General features: G+C 58.0%; 1 protein-coding gene and 1 long non-coding RNA gene across 6 annotated transcripts in view; one reads left to right on the top strand and one right to left on the bottom strand.

Annotated features, from left to right (window-relative positions):
- Positions 1 to 2306: 2306 nt before the first annotated feature.
- LOC140699285 (uncharacterized) lies at positions 2307 to 6783 on the top strand. The gene is made up of 3 exons (XR_012077333.1): positions 2307 to 3934; positions 4952 to 5271; positions 6650 to 6783. It is a non-coding gene; the product is annotated as an uncharacterized lncRNA (long non-coding RNA).
- Positions 6225 to 19098, bottom strand: part of ARHGAP22 (Rho GTPase activating protein 22) — a 143575-nt gene continuing 130701 nt past the window's right edge. For all 5 annotated transcript variants that reach the window (XM_072971156.1, XM_072971157.1, XM_072971158.1 and 2 more), the window contains 5 exons: positions 15416 to 15548; positions 14411 to 14484; positions 13685 to 13806; positions 10800 to 11703; positions 6225 to 6797 (listed from right to left, as the gene is read on the bottom strand). In XM_072971156.1, the coding sequence (XP_072827257.1) occupies positions 6569 to 6797; positions 10800 to 11703; positions 13685 to 13806; positions 14411 to 14484; positions 15416 to 15548 (1462 nt within the window). In that variant the 3' untranslated portion in view covers positions 6225 to 6568. The remainder of the gene's footprint in view (positions 6798 to 10799; positions 11704 to 13684; positions 13807 to 14410; positions 14485 to 15415; positions 15549 to 19098) is intronic.

Below are 19098 nucleotides of genomic sequence, written 5' to 3'. Positions count from 1 at the left end.
GAGCCTAAACTATCGCCCTGGTTTCCTGGCTTGTGTAGTCTTGCTTTTCTGGTGTTGGAACTTGCTAGAAAAACATTATCTAAAAAGGAGAATTTGCTTCAGTTCCCTTAACCTAGTTCTTGGTAACCATGTGACAGAGCAGCCATCATGGCCACTTGGCAACAGTAAGTATTGAAAGAGGATCTGTTTCAAAACAAACCAGGGATTTCGGCTCTGCATGCGCTTCCAGCTTTGCCAAGCAGGTGTTCTCCTTGCCCACACCAGGCAGGCTGCTGCGTGGATGTCAGGCTCGCCCGCTGCGGACGTCCAGTCTCTGTATGATGACACTTTTCCCTCTTGCTCAACTCTTTCTCCAGATGACCCTCGTACCCATGTGGTCACATTCCCCTTCCCCTACGCTCACACTTCCCTGCCCTGAGGAAGGGACAGGCTGGGGCAAGCTTCTACCTGGTCATGGCTGCCCCATCAGCTGACATGGTTGCCAGCCTGGTGCTGTCTGCCTCATCGCAGTCACTGGAGAGGCCCCCAGTGATAGACTGGGTGGCAAGACAGACATCAGTGTTGAGTGTTGAGCTAATTTCATTTGCATCCAGTCAATATCCTGGTGACACCAAATGAAATGGAGTAATTCGTTCTTGTTAATTGAGGTGCTGCATTTATTTTAGTATTGCTCCTTAAAAGGTCCATTGACTTTGTGTTAGTGAAAATTAACTCACACTGATTTTGTGGTTTGAATTTTTTTTTTTTTTTTACCCTTTATAGGTTATACACCAGTATGGCTTTGGACTTCATCTGAAACTAAAAGATACTTGAGAGATGTTTTATAAAGCTAGGCTTCTAACATATTTCATTTCCATCCTGTTGTCTCTTCCCCTGCTTTGGTGATTAGTTACATATTTCATTTAATTTCATCAGTTAATGTGTGTATATGTGTCTTAGACCCTGTGCTGGAAGCTGGGGGTGGAGAGAGATACAGAAATGGATGACGCTCAGAGTCTAGTCAGCTTGATTGAAGTAAGTGCGTGGAGGAGTGAAGACCACGCCGAAGGGACACGGGGAAGGACTGGTTAGAGGAAATGAGGAGGGCTTTGTGGAGGAGGCATGTTTCTGAGGAAGGGTATCCCCAGGGAAAGGGTAAGGCAAGGAGGAAGGTGTGTGTACACGCAAGGGGTGGGGAACAGCCTGGCGGGGTGTGGGTCTGTGAGGAGAGAGTATGACGGGAGGTAAGACTGGAAAGTTGGAGATCAGAACTGAAACATTTTGAAGAAATTGTTTTCATTTCAAAGGCAGTAGGAACTCCTGGTTTGTGAGAAAGAGGTTTATGACCAGACCTTTGTTTTAGGAGGGTCACTGACAGTGGGAGCAAGTCTGGTTAGACTGGAAGTGTGGAGACTGGGGACTGGGAAGCCAAAGATGCTCAGTTGAGTAATTCTCATTTGAGAGAAATGCCTCAAAATCAGTATTGAGGTTTCGGGGTTTTGTTTTGTGTTCTGAGACGTGTAGCAGTTCACCACTGTGTTTCGGTTCTATTTCATGTCATTTCCACCGTTCACCCATTCCAGCTGGACCTCCTCCACGGCCTGTAAGTTACAGCTTTGTGCACGTGCTCTTTGTTTACTCCCGCATTTGCCCATTTGAAATCCTCATTGCTGAAGACCCAGGCCAAACAGTTCCTCCTCTGATAAACCTTCTCTGCAAGGGCTTTTTCTTTCATGTCCCCGTTGCATGTTTCCTCACTCAACTCTATTCCTTCGTTCACGCCCTCCCTGCTTTGTTCCATAGAGGACGTAAGACAGCAGCATGCTGTGTGCCTCTTACAGTCATTCTGTGAGGACATCCTGTGTGCTTGTCTGCTCCTGTCGCTTCGCCCCGGAATCCCCTGGGTGGAAGAACCTGTCTTACTCCAAGTTCACGGTGCCTGGGAAGTAGGCGTTCAGTAAATGTTGGGCTGTGTAAGCTAATGACTAGGACCTGCCTTCTACGCCGTTTCTGTCCTCTGACATCCACTATGCATGGCCCTCAAGATGCGGTATAAGGGAATTGCATACAACGCTGTGAAATTACTGTAGTAACGAGGACATGTGCTCTGACACCAGATACCCAAAGTAGAAGCCTGGCTTCACCCTAGGCACCTCACCTACAGCAAGTTGCCAAAACTCCATAGCTGTTTTCTCGGAGGGGCTCAAGAAAGAAGGTGATTCTGACAGAAATAGCACCATGAGAGGGTTGGTCTTCTTACGAGCTTCCCAAGATGATTCTGTTATGGTCCCTCCGTTCGTTATCAGCTGCTTAGAGACCGACATCCCCAACCCTCCACCAGGAGCAGCGGTGACGGGAGGCAGCGTGCAGCAAAGAATCAGGGAGGTCAGGCTCTCAGGGTGTTACTAAAAAGGGAACCAGGCAGACATCAGGAGACCCTGATGGAGGCCAGAAAGGGGTGAGGAGGTGGAGGAGGGCAGACGTGCAGCCAAAGTGGTTATCCTGCCCCACCTTTCCTCAAACCCTTCAGTACCTAACAGCAGTTCCCAAAGTTTGTCACACAGAACACAAGTTCTGTGCTGAATTAGTAGCAATATTCGTGGAAAGCTTACTGTATGCCAGGCACAAAGTGCTTTGGCCATATGAGCTCACAGAGTTTACAACTTGATGAGGTAGGAACTATTACTCTCCCTTCTTATGTGATGAAACTGAGGCACAGAGATGTTGAGTAACTTGCTCATGGCTGCACAGCTAACGATCCAATGGGGCCAGGATCTGAATCTGAGTAGTCTGGCTCCAATTTTCATCTCTAACCTCTGTGCTCTACTGCCTGAGAAGTTTTATGTGAACAAAGGGTTTTGTGTGGTCAAATAAATTTGGGGGCTGTTAATTGAAGGAGCAGCATGTTTCTCATTTTTCAGGATGTCTGAGAGATTTTAGCACGTAAACCCACCTACAACTGTGCCCCGGTTCTCTGTCTTCCTACCTCCTCTCTCCGAAGCCAACCCTTCCACATTTTCTGGCCTTTTTTCGCACTTCCCCTCCTCGTTATTGCCCTGTTCTCTTCCTCAGCAGCCTCTCCTCTGCTGGATCATTCTCGGCAGCACATGAGCATGCTCCAGTAATCCCCTTCTTGGAAAGCTCTCCCTTGCCCCTCCACTGTACCACCCCACTTCTCTGCTCCCACCTGCTCCCATTCACGTCAGCACTTCTGGAGAGACCGGTCTGGGCACGCTATCCTCCCTTCACCTCTCAGTCTTCACCCCATTCCTGTCTAGCTTCCAGCCTGTCACTCTACCACACGTGGCCTAGACCACGCTGACAGTTCCCTGACTAGTTGCCCTGCTCCCACTCCCAGCCCCCAAATTCCTCCACTACTCACCGGTGGCCAAAGGAGCCTGGTTGGAACGTAAGCCAATTCATGTCCATTTATTTAAAGCCCTTGAATGCTTTTCTATATCCCTTCAAATAAAAACTCCACCGTGGGAGGCAGGGCCCTACAGTGTCTGGCCCCTGCTGGGCTCTAGCCCCGTCCTCCTCCCACCATGCCAGCAGGGGGCGCTGGCACTTGTGCAAACGTCTGTAGCTCTGCCCCTTCTGCCTGCAGCTGTCTGTTTGCATGGCTGCCCCTTCCTGTCCCTCAGTCTGAGTTCCGTCACAGGGACAGTGTCTCATATGTACAAGCTGACAGCTAAGTAGATATGACAGTTACCCCACACCACTGCTGCCACCTCTCACTGTCCCTTTGTGGCAGAACTACACAGGATATTGGGGGAACTCTTCAGGGGGCTGGGGGCCCTGCATCGAAAGGAAGAGGAGCTGGTGAAATCTGTTGTCATTGTTACTCCATTTATTGCCCACAGGTCAGGGAGCCTGGATCCTGTGCTCCATTCTGAAGCCCTGTTACTGCGTGTAGTGACACGGTTCACGCCTGGTCCATTATTCCAACAGCCAGGTAAAGTGAGAAATATCTCCCCCTCTGTCTTTGTCTCTGCCTCTGTCTCTTTCATACACATACATCCTTAAAATCGTATTCTAACTTCTTTAAAAAGGGACATTTGTCAGTCTTTTAAAATAAGACAACTCCCTTTTTTTCAATATGAGATTTAAAATTCCCAGTTTTTTCTTTAGAGTCAGGCACAAATTTTAGAACACTTTTGGAGTAATTTGAGACTACAATCTTAGATTTTTACCAATTTTCCATTCTTGCATGGTTGATTCATCCGTGATTTGACAGATTTTTTTTTTTAGTTAAGTTGCCTTTACTAAGTCTAAAGCATTCATGTAGGTTTTCAAAAAATTGATTATCCTTTCACGTTTATAATTCATTGGTTTACTTAATATTAAATGATGTACTAGATATAAGGAATCTACAGGTTTGGAAAACAGCTTCTACAAATGTAACTCAGCTGGGGAGAACGGAGTGGATAGGGACAAGGTACTAGGCCAGAGCCCCAGCGTCAGTGCTCAGTGCTTTACAGGCAGAAGTCAGTACGTTTTACAGACAGAATGGAGAGTGCTGGTTAAGTGGCAACTGGAGTACAGAACGTCTACGGAAGGTTACCAACTAATTTTCAGAGAAAAATCACATGTGCAGGTTTTAGTTTTGCCAGCAGGTGGCAGGTGCAGCTCATGAGCTGGTTTTGGCCAAAGACGGCCGGAAGCTGAGGCTTTGCCACTATTAATGGCTAAGAGAAGACACACAGCCTCACTTTTCTGCTTTCATCATGTGAAACCCCTTTGGTCCTTTCTGCTCCTTTGACAGCCTGGCAGCGTTTTCTCTCTAGGTCAAAGTAGGCAGAGTTCCAGGACTGTGGTGAGGGAATGCAGGACCATAAGATACACTGGTGTTCCCACCTGTCTCCTCCTAGCCTGTTTCTCCTCTGAGTGGGGAGCAGGCAGCTGATGCCTATCCTACTGGGCTGTCGTGAGGAATCTGTCCCTTCCTGTTCTTTTCTTTCTCCTTGAATAGAGGGCAGTATTTCACCTCCCGGGGAAGCTGTCACCCAGATGACGGCTATGATGGCTGCGAGCCAGGAGCAGGTGCAGGTGGTGCTCTCCACTGTTCCCACGCCCCCGCGCGCCCAGGAACTCTGACCACTGATGCTGCTGAGGGCCGTCGGCTGGCACCTGTCCTAGCAGATGGCCAGTCGTCAGCCTGCCTCCCCACCGCTGGGGCTTGCATCCGCCTGGCCTGTGGGCTTGCTCCTTACAGTGAAGGGCCAGCACTTCCCGTGAGCACTGAGTGCCTGGATCTGCGGCACTGCTGTGCTGGAATACACCTGACTCCAGGTGGGTGGGGGCTGGGTCTGAATGACTTCTCCAGACATGGTAGTCCACGACCAGGGCACTCTGGTGACCTCCACTCCCCACAGAAACCACTGCCGGGGGTGGTGGGAGGTGAGGGGTGAGGGCACTGTGAGCAGGGGCAAGTGACGGGACATGGGCACTAGCACTGCCTGTGCCCCGGAGGCCAGGCCCCTCTGCTCAGAGGTGGCTTCTTTGGTGCCCCTGAAGGCCCATCCTGAGGGGCTCTGGCCCAGGCCTGGGCTGTGTGTGGTGGTGGCCAGGGAAAGGCTTTCTTGAAGGGTCTGCCCCAGTGGAACCTCTAAACCTGAGGATGAAATGAAGGAAGAAGGTGAACAGGAGGGAAGGGAGAGGAACTAGCACCAGCTCGCGGGGTGTGTGCAAGGCAGGTGGGCACAGCCTGAGGCCGGGGTCCCTGGAGGACAGCAATCAGGCACTTCCCTTCACCTTGGCTCACTGCTCCTTTAGACACACGCCCCGTCACCCTGCACGTAAGGAGCAGGGGGTGCGGCACCCAGGCTGAGCTCTGTCTCAGGCTCTGACTCTGGAGCAGGGCTGGGGCCAAGCGAAGGAAAGCAGGTTATGGTGGAGGCCGAAGAGGAATGCTAGGACAGACCAGCTGCAGGTGGCTCAGAGCAGGCAGGGGGACGTGGGGGGAGTTGGGGGGCGGGGAACCCTCAGTAGGTAGGGGGGAGTAACCCTCCTGCTTGGAGCACAGATGGTGGAGCTGAGAGCACACACATGCACCTACCGCCAGCTTCAGTGGCCATGACAAGGCTGGGTGTTCCCTAAAGGAGCCTCACACCCCACTCCTGAAGACCCCCTGCCATTCCACCCATGGGACACCCTGAAGACTCCCAACCTTGTGAGAAACAGAGGAGGTCACTTGGTAACCCTCACTTTACGTGCCGGTAAAAAAGGAGTCAGGCATCCAGACATCATGCTTTCAGAGCAGATTTAATAAAGAATGCAAAAGGTTCCCAGGGGGCTACTCAGATCCCGGGTGCCGTCTGTTTCGGTGGCCACGGGACTGTCCCCTCTGATGCCTGCCACAGCCTGCGTGGTCAGAGCTGCATCCAGACCCCGTGCGGAGCTCGGGCTCCCGACGGTGCCCCCCAGCATCCCAGGGCTGGGGTGGTGTGTGTCAGGACTTCCCTCTCCAGCCGGCTCTGCATCTCTGGGCACCACAGAGGCCCAGGTCCCAGCTGCAGAGGCTCTGGCTCCTCCTCCCTGCCGACGGGAGGGTGCGCCACGAGGCACGAAGCGAGTTCCCCCCATTCCTTTACTGTGGGGCTCTGGCACCTTTGGCCCCAGTGGTCAGGCTTCCCAGGGTTGAAAAAAACTCCTCCATTTCCTTCTGCAGCAGCTGGTTCCTCTTCTCCGCGTCCTCCCGCGCCCGCTCTGAGTTGCGCAGCTTTATTTCCAGCATCGTGTACTTCTTCTTCTCCTGGTCCAGCTCTTCTTCTAGCCGTGACATTCGTTTCCTCAGGTCGGCACTACCTTCTTCGAGTCTTAAAAATCAAGAAGAAAGTGATATGTGATATTTGTCTTTCCCTGAAACAACCTATAATGAAAAATATGAAAGAATATATAATGTATATGTGTGACTGAGTCACTATGCTGTACACCAGACACTAACAACACTGTAGATCAACTACTGCAATTTAAAGGAATCTCTGCCAACTTGACAGACAAGTAAATAAATACCATGAGTAGATGCCAAAAAAAGAGAAAAACTGAGAAGACGTTTCAGACTTGGGCCCACAGGGTTGGCCAGGTGGGCTCCACCGTCTGCAGATGCGGGATGGTCGGTCAGCCTGGCACGTGGGAGAGGACGGTGCGGGCTCAGACCCGCACCAGGCGAGGCTGCACGGACCACGTCTCCTCACAAGACCCTGCGCTTCACCCCGAGCCAGCGGGGGCTCACCCCCAGAGACCCTCGCTCGGTTTCTGGCACTCGAGGCCGGGCCTCCCTGACTCTGCACGCAAATACAGGTGACCACTTGCCCTCCGGCCCAGCCAACTGTCCTGGTGAGGGATGGCCTGCCGGCTGGCAGAGAACAGGACTGGGCCCCGAACTGAGAGGGCAGCAGGAACCTGTCCCCGAGTTTGCTCTCCTGCGAGGCCCCTTGAGCTCCGGTGACTCACAGGAAACCCTGTTCGGGATGTCACTTTGTCTTCCACTTTCACTCAGCCTCCACACCCCGGCCCAGAGGCCGCACCACCTGGGGAGCATCTCCTGATCCTCCCCAGCAGCTCACACACATCCCTGCTCCTTCCTGCTACCACAGGGCTCCACCACGGGCACCCATGGAGGTGGGCACCACACTGTGCAGACGTTGGCACAGCCATCTTTTCCACCAGACGACATGCTCTTGTCACACCTGAGGGACATGCGGCGCCTGGCCCCTGGGAACCGGGCTGACTGAGACATGTGACTGTGCATGGGACACAGACTGCTCTCAGCCCTGGTGCCCTCTCCTAAAAAAGCAGGGGACAACCTTCCCCCAATGTAGCTACAATGGCCCAAGGAGACCATGTGTGCACCACGCACCACCCTGTACATGGTGTGTGTGTGGAGCAAATACCGATTCCCCGCAGCACCTAGGCCCAGGCCTCCACCTTCAACCACCGAACGCAAAGCACGGAGAAGGGAGAGAGCCTCCCTTCAGCCCCACCCCCATCTGAGCACTGGGCCTGCTGTCAGAAAGAAGACCCCCCCGCCACTGCTTCTCCTCCAGTCCGGGCCCCTCCTTTGCCAGGTCCTCCCAACCCCGGTTGCTCTCAGGCACAGCCTGGGCCTCCCCTCCACGCCGCTCCTTGGGTGACCTTGTCCAGCCTCCAGACTCAGAAGCACCAGCTCCGTGCCGACAGCTCTCGATCTTTATCTCCCTCGGTTCCACTCAGAAACTTAATAAGCATCTCCAACCTAACAGGCCCACCGCCTAGCTCCTGACCCTCCCTCCCCAAGTCACCCTCCCACTGCCCCAGGCTCCCCGCCCAGTGACCACCTTGCTCCAGTTGCGCAGCCAAAACAAAAACGTCCCTCAAGTCAGTCCTTCCTCCCCCTCCCCACATCCAATCAAAACTGGAAAAACTCTTCCGAACATGTTCGGAATCTGGCTGCTTCTCCCACCTCAACTGCTGCCCCTTAGGTCCACGCCACCCGCAGGTCTGGCCTGCGTGGCCGGGGCCTCCTAACTGGACTTTGTCTGCCCTTGAGCCCCCCCGTCAGGCGCTCCTGAGCGCAGCAGCCAGGGTAACTCATCAAAATGATCAAAGTCCTCACGGCCCTGCAGCAGCTTCGCATCTCACTGGGAATAAAATCAGGGCATCACTCCTGCCAAAAGGCCTCTCGGCCCCCCGTGCCCCCACTCTTCCCTCCACCTGCCCACACAGCCCCAGCCCCCCTCAGCTGCCGGCTTCTGCACCTGGCCTTCTGCCCACAGCACTGATGCCCCCTCCCAGCCGTGCCTCCCCACCCTCTCCCCCATGCTCCCCTTTGTCTGCCTCCTCTGCCTAAGCTTCTAACATATATATATTTTTAAATCTATCCTGTTTATGGTCTCTCTGTTCCCCCTCCCACTCCCACCAAATAAGAACAAGATTTTGATCAGTCTGGGTCATAGCTGTGTCCCCAGCATTGCAGACAAGCGACACAGTCAGGTGTCTGGGGAATGCAGGGAGCAGGGAGCAGGGGAGGGGCTCTGAGTCCCAGGAGGCAGGGCAGAAAGCTGGTCTCCCCGCCCCTCCCAGACCAGACTCCATCTGGGCAGACATGTCCCCCAAAGACCCACTGGAGGGGGCCCCAGTCCTACCTGTGCCCCTCTAGACCACCCCCCCCAGTCAGGATGACGGCCAGGCTACTCTGCCAGCGAGAGCCCCCCAAGGGCTGCCGCTGCTCTCCCTTTGTCTCTGAGAGCCTTGCCTGACCTCCGACCCACCAAGCAGGAGGTCACGCGAGTGTGCTGAACGTGCCGGGCTCTGTGCCGGGCACCCCCACCTACCACGTCACTTCCTCCTCACGACAAACCGATGAGGTCACTTGTGCCCAGGGGGCCTGCCCAGACACTCAGCCAATACACAAGGGGCAAGGACTCGAATCCAGAGCCCACCAGGCAACAACACTGCATTTCCCCTTGAGAACCCCAGCCTCTGAGACGGTGAAAGGCCTAGAGGCTCAAGCCAGCTCCACAAATGGCCGAGGGAACGAGAAGGTGGTCCTCACCCCACTCTGAGGCCATCCTCAGCCAGCCTCCGCCCAGGGCACCTCCAGGCTTTCCGCAGTTTAGTCTGAGCTCACCTTCAGCAGTCATCACCTCCCAGCGAGCCTGCGGGGAGCTTCCACCGCTACCTCTGCCTGGTCAGCTCCAACCCAGTGCTGACAGTGTGGGTTTTCTCCACAATTTTAAACCCTAGGGTTTTTCTCCTACTGTGTCCTTTCTCCTTTTCCCTCAACTCAGTCCTGTTGGTCCTTCAAGTCCTGGCTCAGACATCACCTGCTGTGACTCCCACCCCCGACCTCCCCCAGGGCAGGGGCCACTGCCCTTTCCTGCCGTCTTCCCGCCGTGGACACTTCACCTGCACACGCCTGACACACCCCAGGTACCTAGGAGACGGCTACAGCAGAACAGGAGGGCCAAGTGCTGCCTTTCCAGCTCCCTGTGGAAATCCCAGGCTCAGAGTTAGAATCCCTTCCACCTCCACGGTGTGATGGGAAAAGGCAGCCCCCAGAACCTGCTGAAGCCCTCTGCTAGTGCTTGGGACGTGGGTTCATAGGCCAGGCTGACGCCAGGCCTGGGGCGAGCGGAGCTAAGGGGTCTGAGATGCTGATGGGAGCACTGTCCAGTGTGGGCTCTGCTGGTGACGTTCACTGGGGAACTCAGCCTCTCAGAGCTGGAAAGTACCCTCCTCAGAGGGAGGCTGGGAGGATGGAACCAGGGCCCATCAGTGAGCAAGCCTTAGAGAGTGGCACGAGGTGCCCTCTGACAGAGCAGGAGTGAGGGCTGGGCTCAGCACTGCCAGCTCCCTCCTAGGAGGAAACTGGATTCCGATCAGGAGTCTTCACTCCACGCCAGGCCCAAGCACGGTCGGCCAGCCAGCCCGGTCCGGGGCCTGCACTGCACGCGGGCCCTGCCCCACACACAGCGCCCGGGCTGCAACACGCCTTGGGGGCTGGCCTCCTCCCTACCTGAGGGCCATGCTGGGACCCCCACTCCGAGTCACTCTGAGCAGCTCAGGCTGATTCTGACTCACTCAGTGGTTCAGCAGGCCCTGAGGCGTTCTGACTGCATGCCAGGGCCCCCAGCTCCCACGCTTCCCCAGGACAGGACCCCCACACCCCTCCCAGCCCTGTCCTGGGGGCATTCTCCCAGAAGGGCAGCTGGCGGCTCTGAGCCCTGCTCCAGAGGCTGACTGCCCGGGGCCGCTGCCCAGTGAGCGGCTGGCTGCGAGGGCTCTGCCCGGCCCAGGGAGGGCCGGCCTCGCACCGCCCTGCAGCCGCGGCCCTTTACCTTTGCACACTCGCCTCGTACTCAGTCCTCTGCCGGCACAGCTGTGCCCTGAGCTCTGCGACCAGGCCCTGGAGAGCCTCGGAGCGGCGGGCGTGCTCCCGGGCCGGGCTGCCCGGCTCGCTGGGCTCGCTGCTGCTGATGCAGGGGCCCACCCCATCCAGGCCGCGCTCCGGGCCCAGGGGTCTGCACTCCTCACTGCTGCTGGGGGCGGGGGAGGGCTCCAGGGCCCCCTCGGCGTGCAGGGAGCTGCAGGCGGAGGAGTCGCTGGCCCGGCAGGCCGTGCAGCTGCTGACCGAGCCCCTGGCCGAGGCCTCGCAGGAGGAGGCCCCAGACCACGGCGTGCTGGCCCCGCTGGACGTGCTGGGGAAGAGGCTGGCTGGGGGCACGTTGTCGTAGGTGGAGAGTCTCTGCTCGGAGCCTGAGTCCTTGAGCCGGTCTCCCGAGGAGGCCCGGCGGTGGCCGCGCAGGGAGGACAGCCCGTTCATGAGCCAGTTCCCTCCGGAGGAGATGATGGGTACCTCCAGGGATGTGCTGCCCACCTTCGGGCTCCCGGATCGGGACCCCGACTGCCGGAAGGAGGACCTCCAGTTGGGCAGAGTCTGCACCTTCTTCCCAGGGCTGGTGGCAGCAGGGCCGCGTCGGCTCCCCAGGCCCGTGGGAGAGGTTCTGGAGAGCGCCGCCACGGCCGCCCCGTCCAGAGAAGAGGTCCTGTGCGAGGGCAGGCCGGGGGCGCCGGGGCTGCCGGGATCTGGCTGGCTGTCCCTGGTGACCTCCTCTGAGCCCCATCCCACGGTGCAAGGGGGGCCCCCGCGTGGGGAGGCTGGCCCTTCTGTGGTCCTCGAGGTGAAGAGCTGGCTGTGTTTGCGGATCAGGATGGTCATCAGGTGCTGGACCAGGGAAGTGCCTGCCAGGAAGAAGCAGGGAGAGAGGCCTGGCTGTGAATGTGAGGGCCTCCAGCCCGGGCTCTCCAGAACCTCTCCCAGGGGTCAGGGGAAGCTGCAGCTCGGACCCAGGGTGCCCAGCCCTGCTTGTAGCCCCAGACCAGGTTGCCCTTTAAGTGAGGACTCCATGAGAGCTTGCCATCTGCTGACCTGAAGGAAAGGACAGACACCACACCCTCCAAGTCCAGGCACGGACAGAAAGACCGTGCCCAAGATCCCCTTCCTCCGACGTGGGGCCAGGAGCACAGAGAGGCACTTCGCGCCCACCCCAACCAGCTGGTGTGGGGAGGAGAGGCAAGATGCCCGAGAGGGCTGTGGGGTAAGCCAGTGCAGGCTGGGGCTGGAAATCACGACCTGGATGGCAGAGCCCTCCCGGCTGCCCCATGTCACCGCCCTGGGCGGCCCACAATGGCTATGCCTGACTGTCCATACCCTGGAGGGCACGGGACACTGAAACAGGGAATAGAGATGTCCTACAGGTGCATGTGGGCACACACACACAACCCTACATACACACAACACACACACACACAATCCCCCCCACAGTCATAACACACACACAATCTCCTACAGTCATACACACACACAATCCCTTACACAGCCACATACACACACAATTCCATGCACATACATACAAATCCACACAGCCACCCCCTAACAGCCCCCCCACGCAAACAGTCACACACCCATACACACAACCCCTCTTCTCCAGGCCACGGCCCCTGACGTGCAGCCTGTGGCATCTTTGGGGACTCAGTTCCTGAGGCGGTGCGGTGGGGGAGGGGTCAGCGACAAAGGGAGGCAGTGCAGAGGGTCCAGGGTATTGATCCACCTGCCTCCTCGCCTCCGCTCATCCTCAACCAAAGATCACAGCCTGGGTGGTGGGGGGCAGCTTCGACATGATGAGGAAGGTGAAATGCTTGGACGTAACTGAGAATCGTGGGGAAAATTAAGTAAAGAATCTTTAGTCCAGAAGAGCAAGTGAAGCAGGAACTCAGCAAAGTCAGCAGAGTGAGCGTTTGCCCTCAGGCATCCGTGCAACGTGGCAGGTGGGAGGGAGCTCTGGGGCCTGGGGCGGGTGCTGGGCATGAGTGCCACCTGAGGGCCACACCCTCAGCTGGGGGAGGGGAGCAGAGCAGCCCCAGAGCCACCCCACACCCTCCACAACCCCCGCCCAGGTCACACTCAGTGAGGAGTGGCACCGGGGCTGGGTCCTGCCTGAGCCCTGGCCAGCCTCCGCGCCCCTTAGCTGGGACTGGCTGTGGGTTTCCCGTCTGTGAGCGGCAAGACTCTCACAAACCCCATGGCGACCGTCTTCCGTGGGGTCTCCAAGCAGGGCTCTCATTTCCATGCCAGCCTGCACCTGTGCCCTTTGAAAACTCTGGCTGACAAGTCACCTCGCCCCTCCCGGCCTGGCTCATCTGTAAAATGGGGGCAGTAACCACACCTCGGGCTGCTTGCAAGGTTCAAACAAGGTGATGGAAGTAAAGCCCTCGGTGGAGGCTCTGGCATATTGAAAGCAGCTGCTATGGCTGCTAGTTTTTATCTTTTTATTCCTTTTCATTATTGAACAGAAGATCCCCAGGGTTTGCAAAGCTCTGACGTCCAGAATAAGCCTACGACAACTACTTACTTGAAATTACTTTAGTAAAGCAAAAACACCTGTGTGTATTCAAGGGCAAGGACGCCGACCTTTTCTATACCCTGCTGCCCCCCCCCCGCCATTCTAATTGTACCCTATGACCCAGTGATTTGCCTTCTACAGCTGACCCCACGAGGGAGGAGGAGCCGGGAGAGGAACGAGGCGGTCCGGAGAGGCTCCTGTCAAGTCCCCAGGGATGGCGCCACCGGTCCTGCTGGCCTGGCATGAGGGTTCTGAGGACCTGCCCAGGACCAAGGTGAGCCCAGAGCACCGAGCACCACCAAGCCCACCCCGCCCGTTACCTTCCATGATGGTCACCGGGTCTTCTATCTGTGGCCGAAGTATATTAGGTCCAAAAACGGTTGCCAGGTTCTGGACACTCATCTTGTTGACATCTGAGTGGGACTGAACTTCATCCAGAAACCTTCAAAGTTAGGAAGAGACAGCTGGCAGAGAGGCAAGTCCTGATGCCAGATCTCCTGGGAGCTGCCGGGCCCCCACGCTCAGCTGCACCCACGTGTTTCCACAGCTGCCGGGCACAGCCAGCTGCTGCTGCCAGGCTTGGAAGGCCCAGAGCTTCCCCTGGCGTCTGAGCGGGCCATCAGAAGCAAAGGCCACTGGGACAAGGGCCCGTCGTTGGCATGGAGGGACACAACTCTCCCACTGCAGTGGGGACGGATGCCTAGGAAGATCCAACCCCCTCCCCGAGACACGGGGCTGGCGGGAGACCACCCTGGAGGTCCTCTCCCAGCACCTGAGCCCAGGTTGTGGTCAGGAGGCAGACTCAGAGGAGGCAGAAGGAACAGGCTATGTCCCCTTCCTCCAGGAAAGATGCACTCAGGACTGTGACACTGCCTGCTCCCAAGGGGCCTGTGAGCCTCAGGAGTGTGGGGTGTGTCCTTTTATATTTCCTGTTGGCTTGACACTCAGGGAGAAGTGCGGGTGAGAGCAGAGCCAGGCCCCCCAACCCCCATGGAGGGCACGGAGCCGGAGCACGGCGGACGGGAGCCCCCACCCCGGTCACTTACTTGCAGATGTATCTGAGCAGGTTGTAGTTGACCAGGGGAAGGCTGCTCACTTGTTTAGCCAATTCCAGAGTCCCCTTGAGAAAAAGAGTATTTCAAAGACCAGCAGTGTGGCCCCAGCCCTTCTCTTACTGGAGGGAGGGGTGTGTGAGGGGGAGTTGGGAATCGGAGTCCAGGCCTCCATCCATCCTCAGCCCATGTGGCCGGGCCCCAGTTGACCAGGGGGTGCCGCCACTCCCGTCTCCCTTCGAGGAGCAGTCAGGCCAGGCTCTTGGGGGCCGAAGCAGATTTATTTTCCAGAAGCTGTTTTGAGGGATGTGCCTCTGCAGGGCCACAGAGGAATGCCGGGGCCAGCGCTCAGCTCACTTATCGAGGCACAAATATTTGCCAGATAAAGACCCCTCATCTCCCACACGGCCACAGGGAGGGCAAACAGTCCTTCCGCAGCTGGAGCAGACCCGGGCTGCAGGCGGGCGCTGCAGGGTGGGGGTGGGGGCCCTGTCCTGGGGGCAGTCTCAAATTCTTTTGGGAGGAGGCAGGATAGAAACAGATGAAAGGTCTGGTTGTTTCTGAACCCCACGGCCAGCCGTCCTGGGTAGCCTGGGTTGGGTGTGGGAGCAGGTGATGGAGCAGGAGTGCCTGCTGGGTGGTGGCCCAGGCTGGGTACTCCGCATTCAGGGGCATGGCTGGAGCACGGCCTGCTTCAGGAGGTACCTGTCTCTCAGAGAGACAAGAGGCCTGCAAGCAGGGAGGGGACACTCCGGGCCAGAGTTCCCTCCCACACAGACGGATGGTGTAGCCCTCCCCGGACTAGAGGGGTCCAGGCCTGTCTCCGCCAAAGAGCAAGCCACTCCCAGGACTGCACCCTGCACCCCAGACACACACAGAGCAGGCTGCAGGCCAGGATCTGTGCCCGGAAACATCACGAAAAGTCCTGACTCCACATCTCCCTACTAACTGGCAGGCCCCCCTCAGCCCCCACAAGATGGGTCCCCATGAGCCACTAACCTCCCCCTCGTCCTTGGTGAGCAGCTGGGCGCAGCTGAGGAAGTCCTCGTACCTGGCGAAGGGGACCACGGGCTCAGGGAGCTCCCGCAGGTAGAGCTTCAGCAGGGAGGCCACCGTGTGCACGTCTGTGGTGCTGCAGGCGGGGGGCCATGTGTGAGGCCGGAGCACCAGGGAACCGCAGGAGTGACCAGCACCTCGCACCACTCGCCTCAGGGGCAGCCTCTGCTAGCACGTCCATGTGAGCACGTGTGTGAGCACACACACATGTGCACTGTGACAGCTGGCTAGGGAACCGGTGGGAGTGAAGGGCCCCCTTCCACTGGCCTGATGCCCACCCCAACCCCTACTGCCTTCTCCCAGACACCTCTTCTGCCTACACCCTCACCTCCTGGGTGCTTATGGCCCAGTAGGTGCCCAGCCTTGAGCCCAGTACCCCCTCCCTGACCCAGGGCGTTCACGAGTTCACTGCCAGCCACTCTGTGAGCCAGAGCCCAGGAGGACCAAGGGGGTGGCGGGGCAGGACAGGAGGCAAGGAGGATCAGCGGTCTTGCCTTTGGACAAGGGCCAGCCATTCTATCTCCCCCGGGGCAGAGAAGTGGGGGTACATTTCTGATCTGGGCCAAGTAGGCACAGAGTGGCTTCCACTCTGCAGACCTCGCTGGCGGCATCCATGCCCATAGCCCCTTCCCGGCTCCTCCTGGCTGCTGGTGGGTCACAGCGCTCCTGGGCCCGGGAGGCCCGGCCCAGCCAGTGGGGCAGCCCCAGCTCAGGGCGCCCTGCCCCACCCCAGGCCAGGGAGCCCCTCCCTGCCCTGATGGCCTCACCTTCCTTCCTCCATCCCTAGAAATGCACTTCCTCTCCGCCCTCCCCACAGTTGGCGCAACGCTATTTCTTGGTACTTTTTTCTTAAACTCCCCTCCAACCCTCCGTTCCTGAATCCAGCCCTCACCCCCAGCACTCAAGGAGAATGTTCCACAGCCCACAGCACCACAGGCGCACACCAGCCTGGGAGCCCTTCCAGGGCAGGTGCTGTCACCCGTCCCGATCCTGCACCCAGTGCATCCAGAACACAGCCACGGTCTCCTGCCTGTCCCCTGTACACCTCACTCCCCTGCGATCCACTCTCCACGTGGCGGCCCGGCCCCTATTTCTCACCCCAGCCCCTCTGCTGGCCTCCAGGCACCAACCATTACCTCCCTGGGGGCCAGGCTGCCTGCTGCTCCCGTCTGCTCTGGGAGCCAGGAGCGTGCCCTGCTCTGTGCTGTGGGCCAGGCGGAGGGGGCCCCCGGCTGGGTGATGGGAGCGCAGGCTGGTTCCCTGTGTGCATGACTTGTCATCTGTCCCAGCCACATGAGGGCGGGACCTTGTCTACTGTCTGTCTCGTTCACGGCAGCCTCCCATGCTCTCAACGGATGGATGCTGAGTGTCATAAGGCGGGTGTGAGAGTCACTGGGGCCACCAGGGTTGGGCACAGGGGAGACCCTCCTCCGCGCTCAGCAACAACGTGGTCAGGGCAGGGAGAGAGGTCCATAGCGGACCAGGGACCAGGCAGGGACAGGTGTGACTGCAGCTTCCAAGCCCAGTGGGGCTCTTTAGGGAAAGCGGGCCAGGACCGGAGGCCAGAGTTCATCCTGGTGCAGAGTGTGGTCTACACCCAGGGAGTGAGCCTGGACTACCTCTGCCAGAGTGTGGGCCCCGGGACCCTTCTGTCAGGGAGTGAGGAAGACGAGCCTTGGGACCTCTGTGTAGGGGGTGGGCACAAGTGCAGGGCCGAGGAGCTGCCGAGGAGATGCCAGGAAGTGGGAGAGAACGGTGTCACATACCCCAGGGAGAAGTTTCCAGAAGGGAGAGGCACCCAGAGAGGCCAGGGCAGCCGTGGCAGTGCAGGGAACACTGTGAGATGGGCCCTGAAAGGGCAGGTGGAGGAGCCCAGACATTCAGGGGGCGGAGGGCAGGCAAGGGTGGATGACGGAGAAGAGGCCCCAGGAGGGAGTAACAGGATGGTTCTGGAAGGGTGAGCAGGGACTCAGAGAGAGGGACTTTTTTGGAGGGGGGATGTAAGTGGAGGGCAAGGGGCTCTGGGAAAGAGGCCAGAATCTGGCTGGGCAGAGGCCACATCTGGGCATCTGGGGCAAGTTCCATGGGTTCAGCCTCGGGTCCTAACCCACAAAACGGACACATGACCATTTAAGAGAAGTCTGTAAGCACACTGAGGGCAGGGCCTACTGTGGGGTGCTCCAGATGGGAGCAGGGGGTCAGGGCACCAGCAGAGGGCAGGGGGAAAGAGAGGCTGAAGAGAGGCTGAGGCTTAGGGGGGCAGAGAGGGGCCTGCCTTGCCCCCTCTCATCCCACTCACCCCAGCTCCGGTGAGGGGCTCCCCATTGACCACTGACCCCTAAATCTGGTTGCTAAGCAGAATCACTGGGGACTTTAAACATCCAAATTCTCAACCCCCCCTGCACCCCCACCCCAAATCTGATTCCACAGGAGCGGAGAGGGCAGGGCCTAGAATCTGGACTTTCAGAAGCTCCCAGGGATCCAGACATACTGTCTGACGTCTGATGCCAACCCGGGGGCATTTCTACAACTACAAACCAGATCTGGCTGCCGCCTCCTCCAACTCTGCCAGGGCTCTGGGGGCTCAGGATAAAACCCAGCTCCCTGGAGCGCCTCCCTCTGCTTTGCCTGCACTGCACACATGCTCTGTGCCAAGCTGCAGCTCCTGAAAGCCTCAGGCTGGGTCCTCTCCCCTCCTAGCCCACCAGCTGTATACCCCCTGGAGAGGCAGAGCCCCTCAGACTCCCCCACCGTGCAGCCCTGACTCCTAACCTCTCAGCAGAGTGGGGCGGGCCTTTCCCAGGCTCCGGTCTCCCTCTGCCACTTCTACTCCTATTCCTGGGATCACTTCTGGCCCATCCTCCACGGGGGGCTTCTCAGGTTGTCCCCTCTCCTCTCTTCTCCCTCATCCCCTCCCAGGTGTGCCCACTCGCCCCCACACCCTATTGTTGCCCTGTTGAAACAGATGATGCCCCACGTCTGCCCCTTGGTTCTGGATCCCAGGGTTCCCCTGGCTACTGACCACATCACCTCCCTCAGATTTCCCACTGGCGCACCACACTCAGCTCCTCAGCACCTTCCCGCTGAGGGGAGGCAGAGAAAGGAGAGGCTGTAGTCATCCACAGCTAGAGGAGAGCTCAGGGTGTGGGGTCAGGGGCAACCTGGGCTGTGGTCCCTTCTCTGAAAAGCCCCAATGTGAAGAGCAAGTTTCCAGGAAACATAGAAGGGGCGTTTTTTTGAAGCAATCTCCAACCCCAACCCCTGACTGCACAGGAAAGAAGAGGCTTGGCTGGATGGGGTTCAGAGTGGACCACAAGCTCACTGAGATTGTAAATACTGGACCACACGCTCAGTGTCGGATGGAGATTCACGGGGCTCCAGGTGAAGGAACCCCTGCACCCTCCTTGAGCAGATCTCCTCTGGGAAATGGTGGCCAATCGCAGACTCCACATCTAAAAAGGAATTGACAGACTCTCCTGGCTGCGGTGACACATCTGGGCAGATGCTGGAGGGGCTGAGAGTGTTCTGTCCCAAAAGGGGACCTGAAAAGGCCAGCAGAAACCTCTGTCCCGGGACAGAGGGGGCCCTTGTCTGAGAGGGCAGATCTGAGAAGAACGGGCAGAAGC

The sequence above is a fragment of the Vicugna pacos genome, chromosome 11 (assembly GCF_048564905.1).
Source record: "Vicugna pacos chromosome 11, VicPac4, whole genome shotgun sequence".
NCBI lineage: Eukaryota > Metazoa > Chordata > Mammalia > Artiodactyla > Camelidae > Vicugna > Vicugna pacos.
This window is presented reverse-complemented; position numbering and strand designations above follow the sequence as displayed.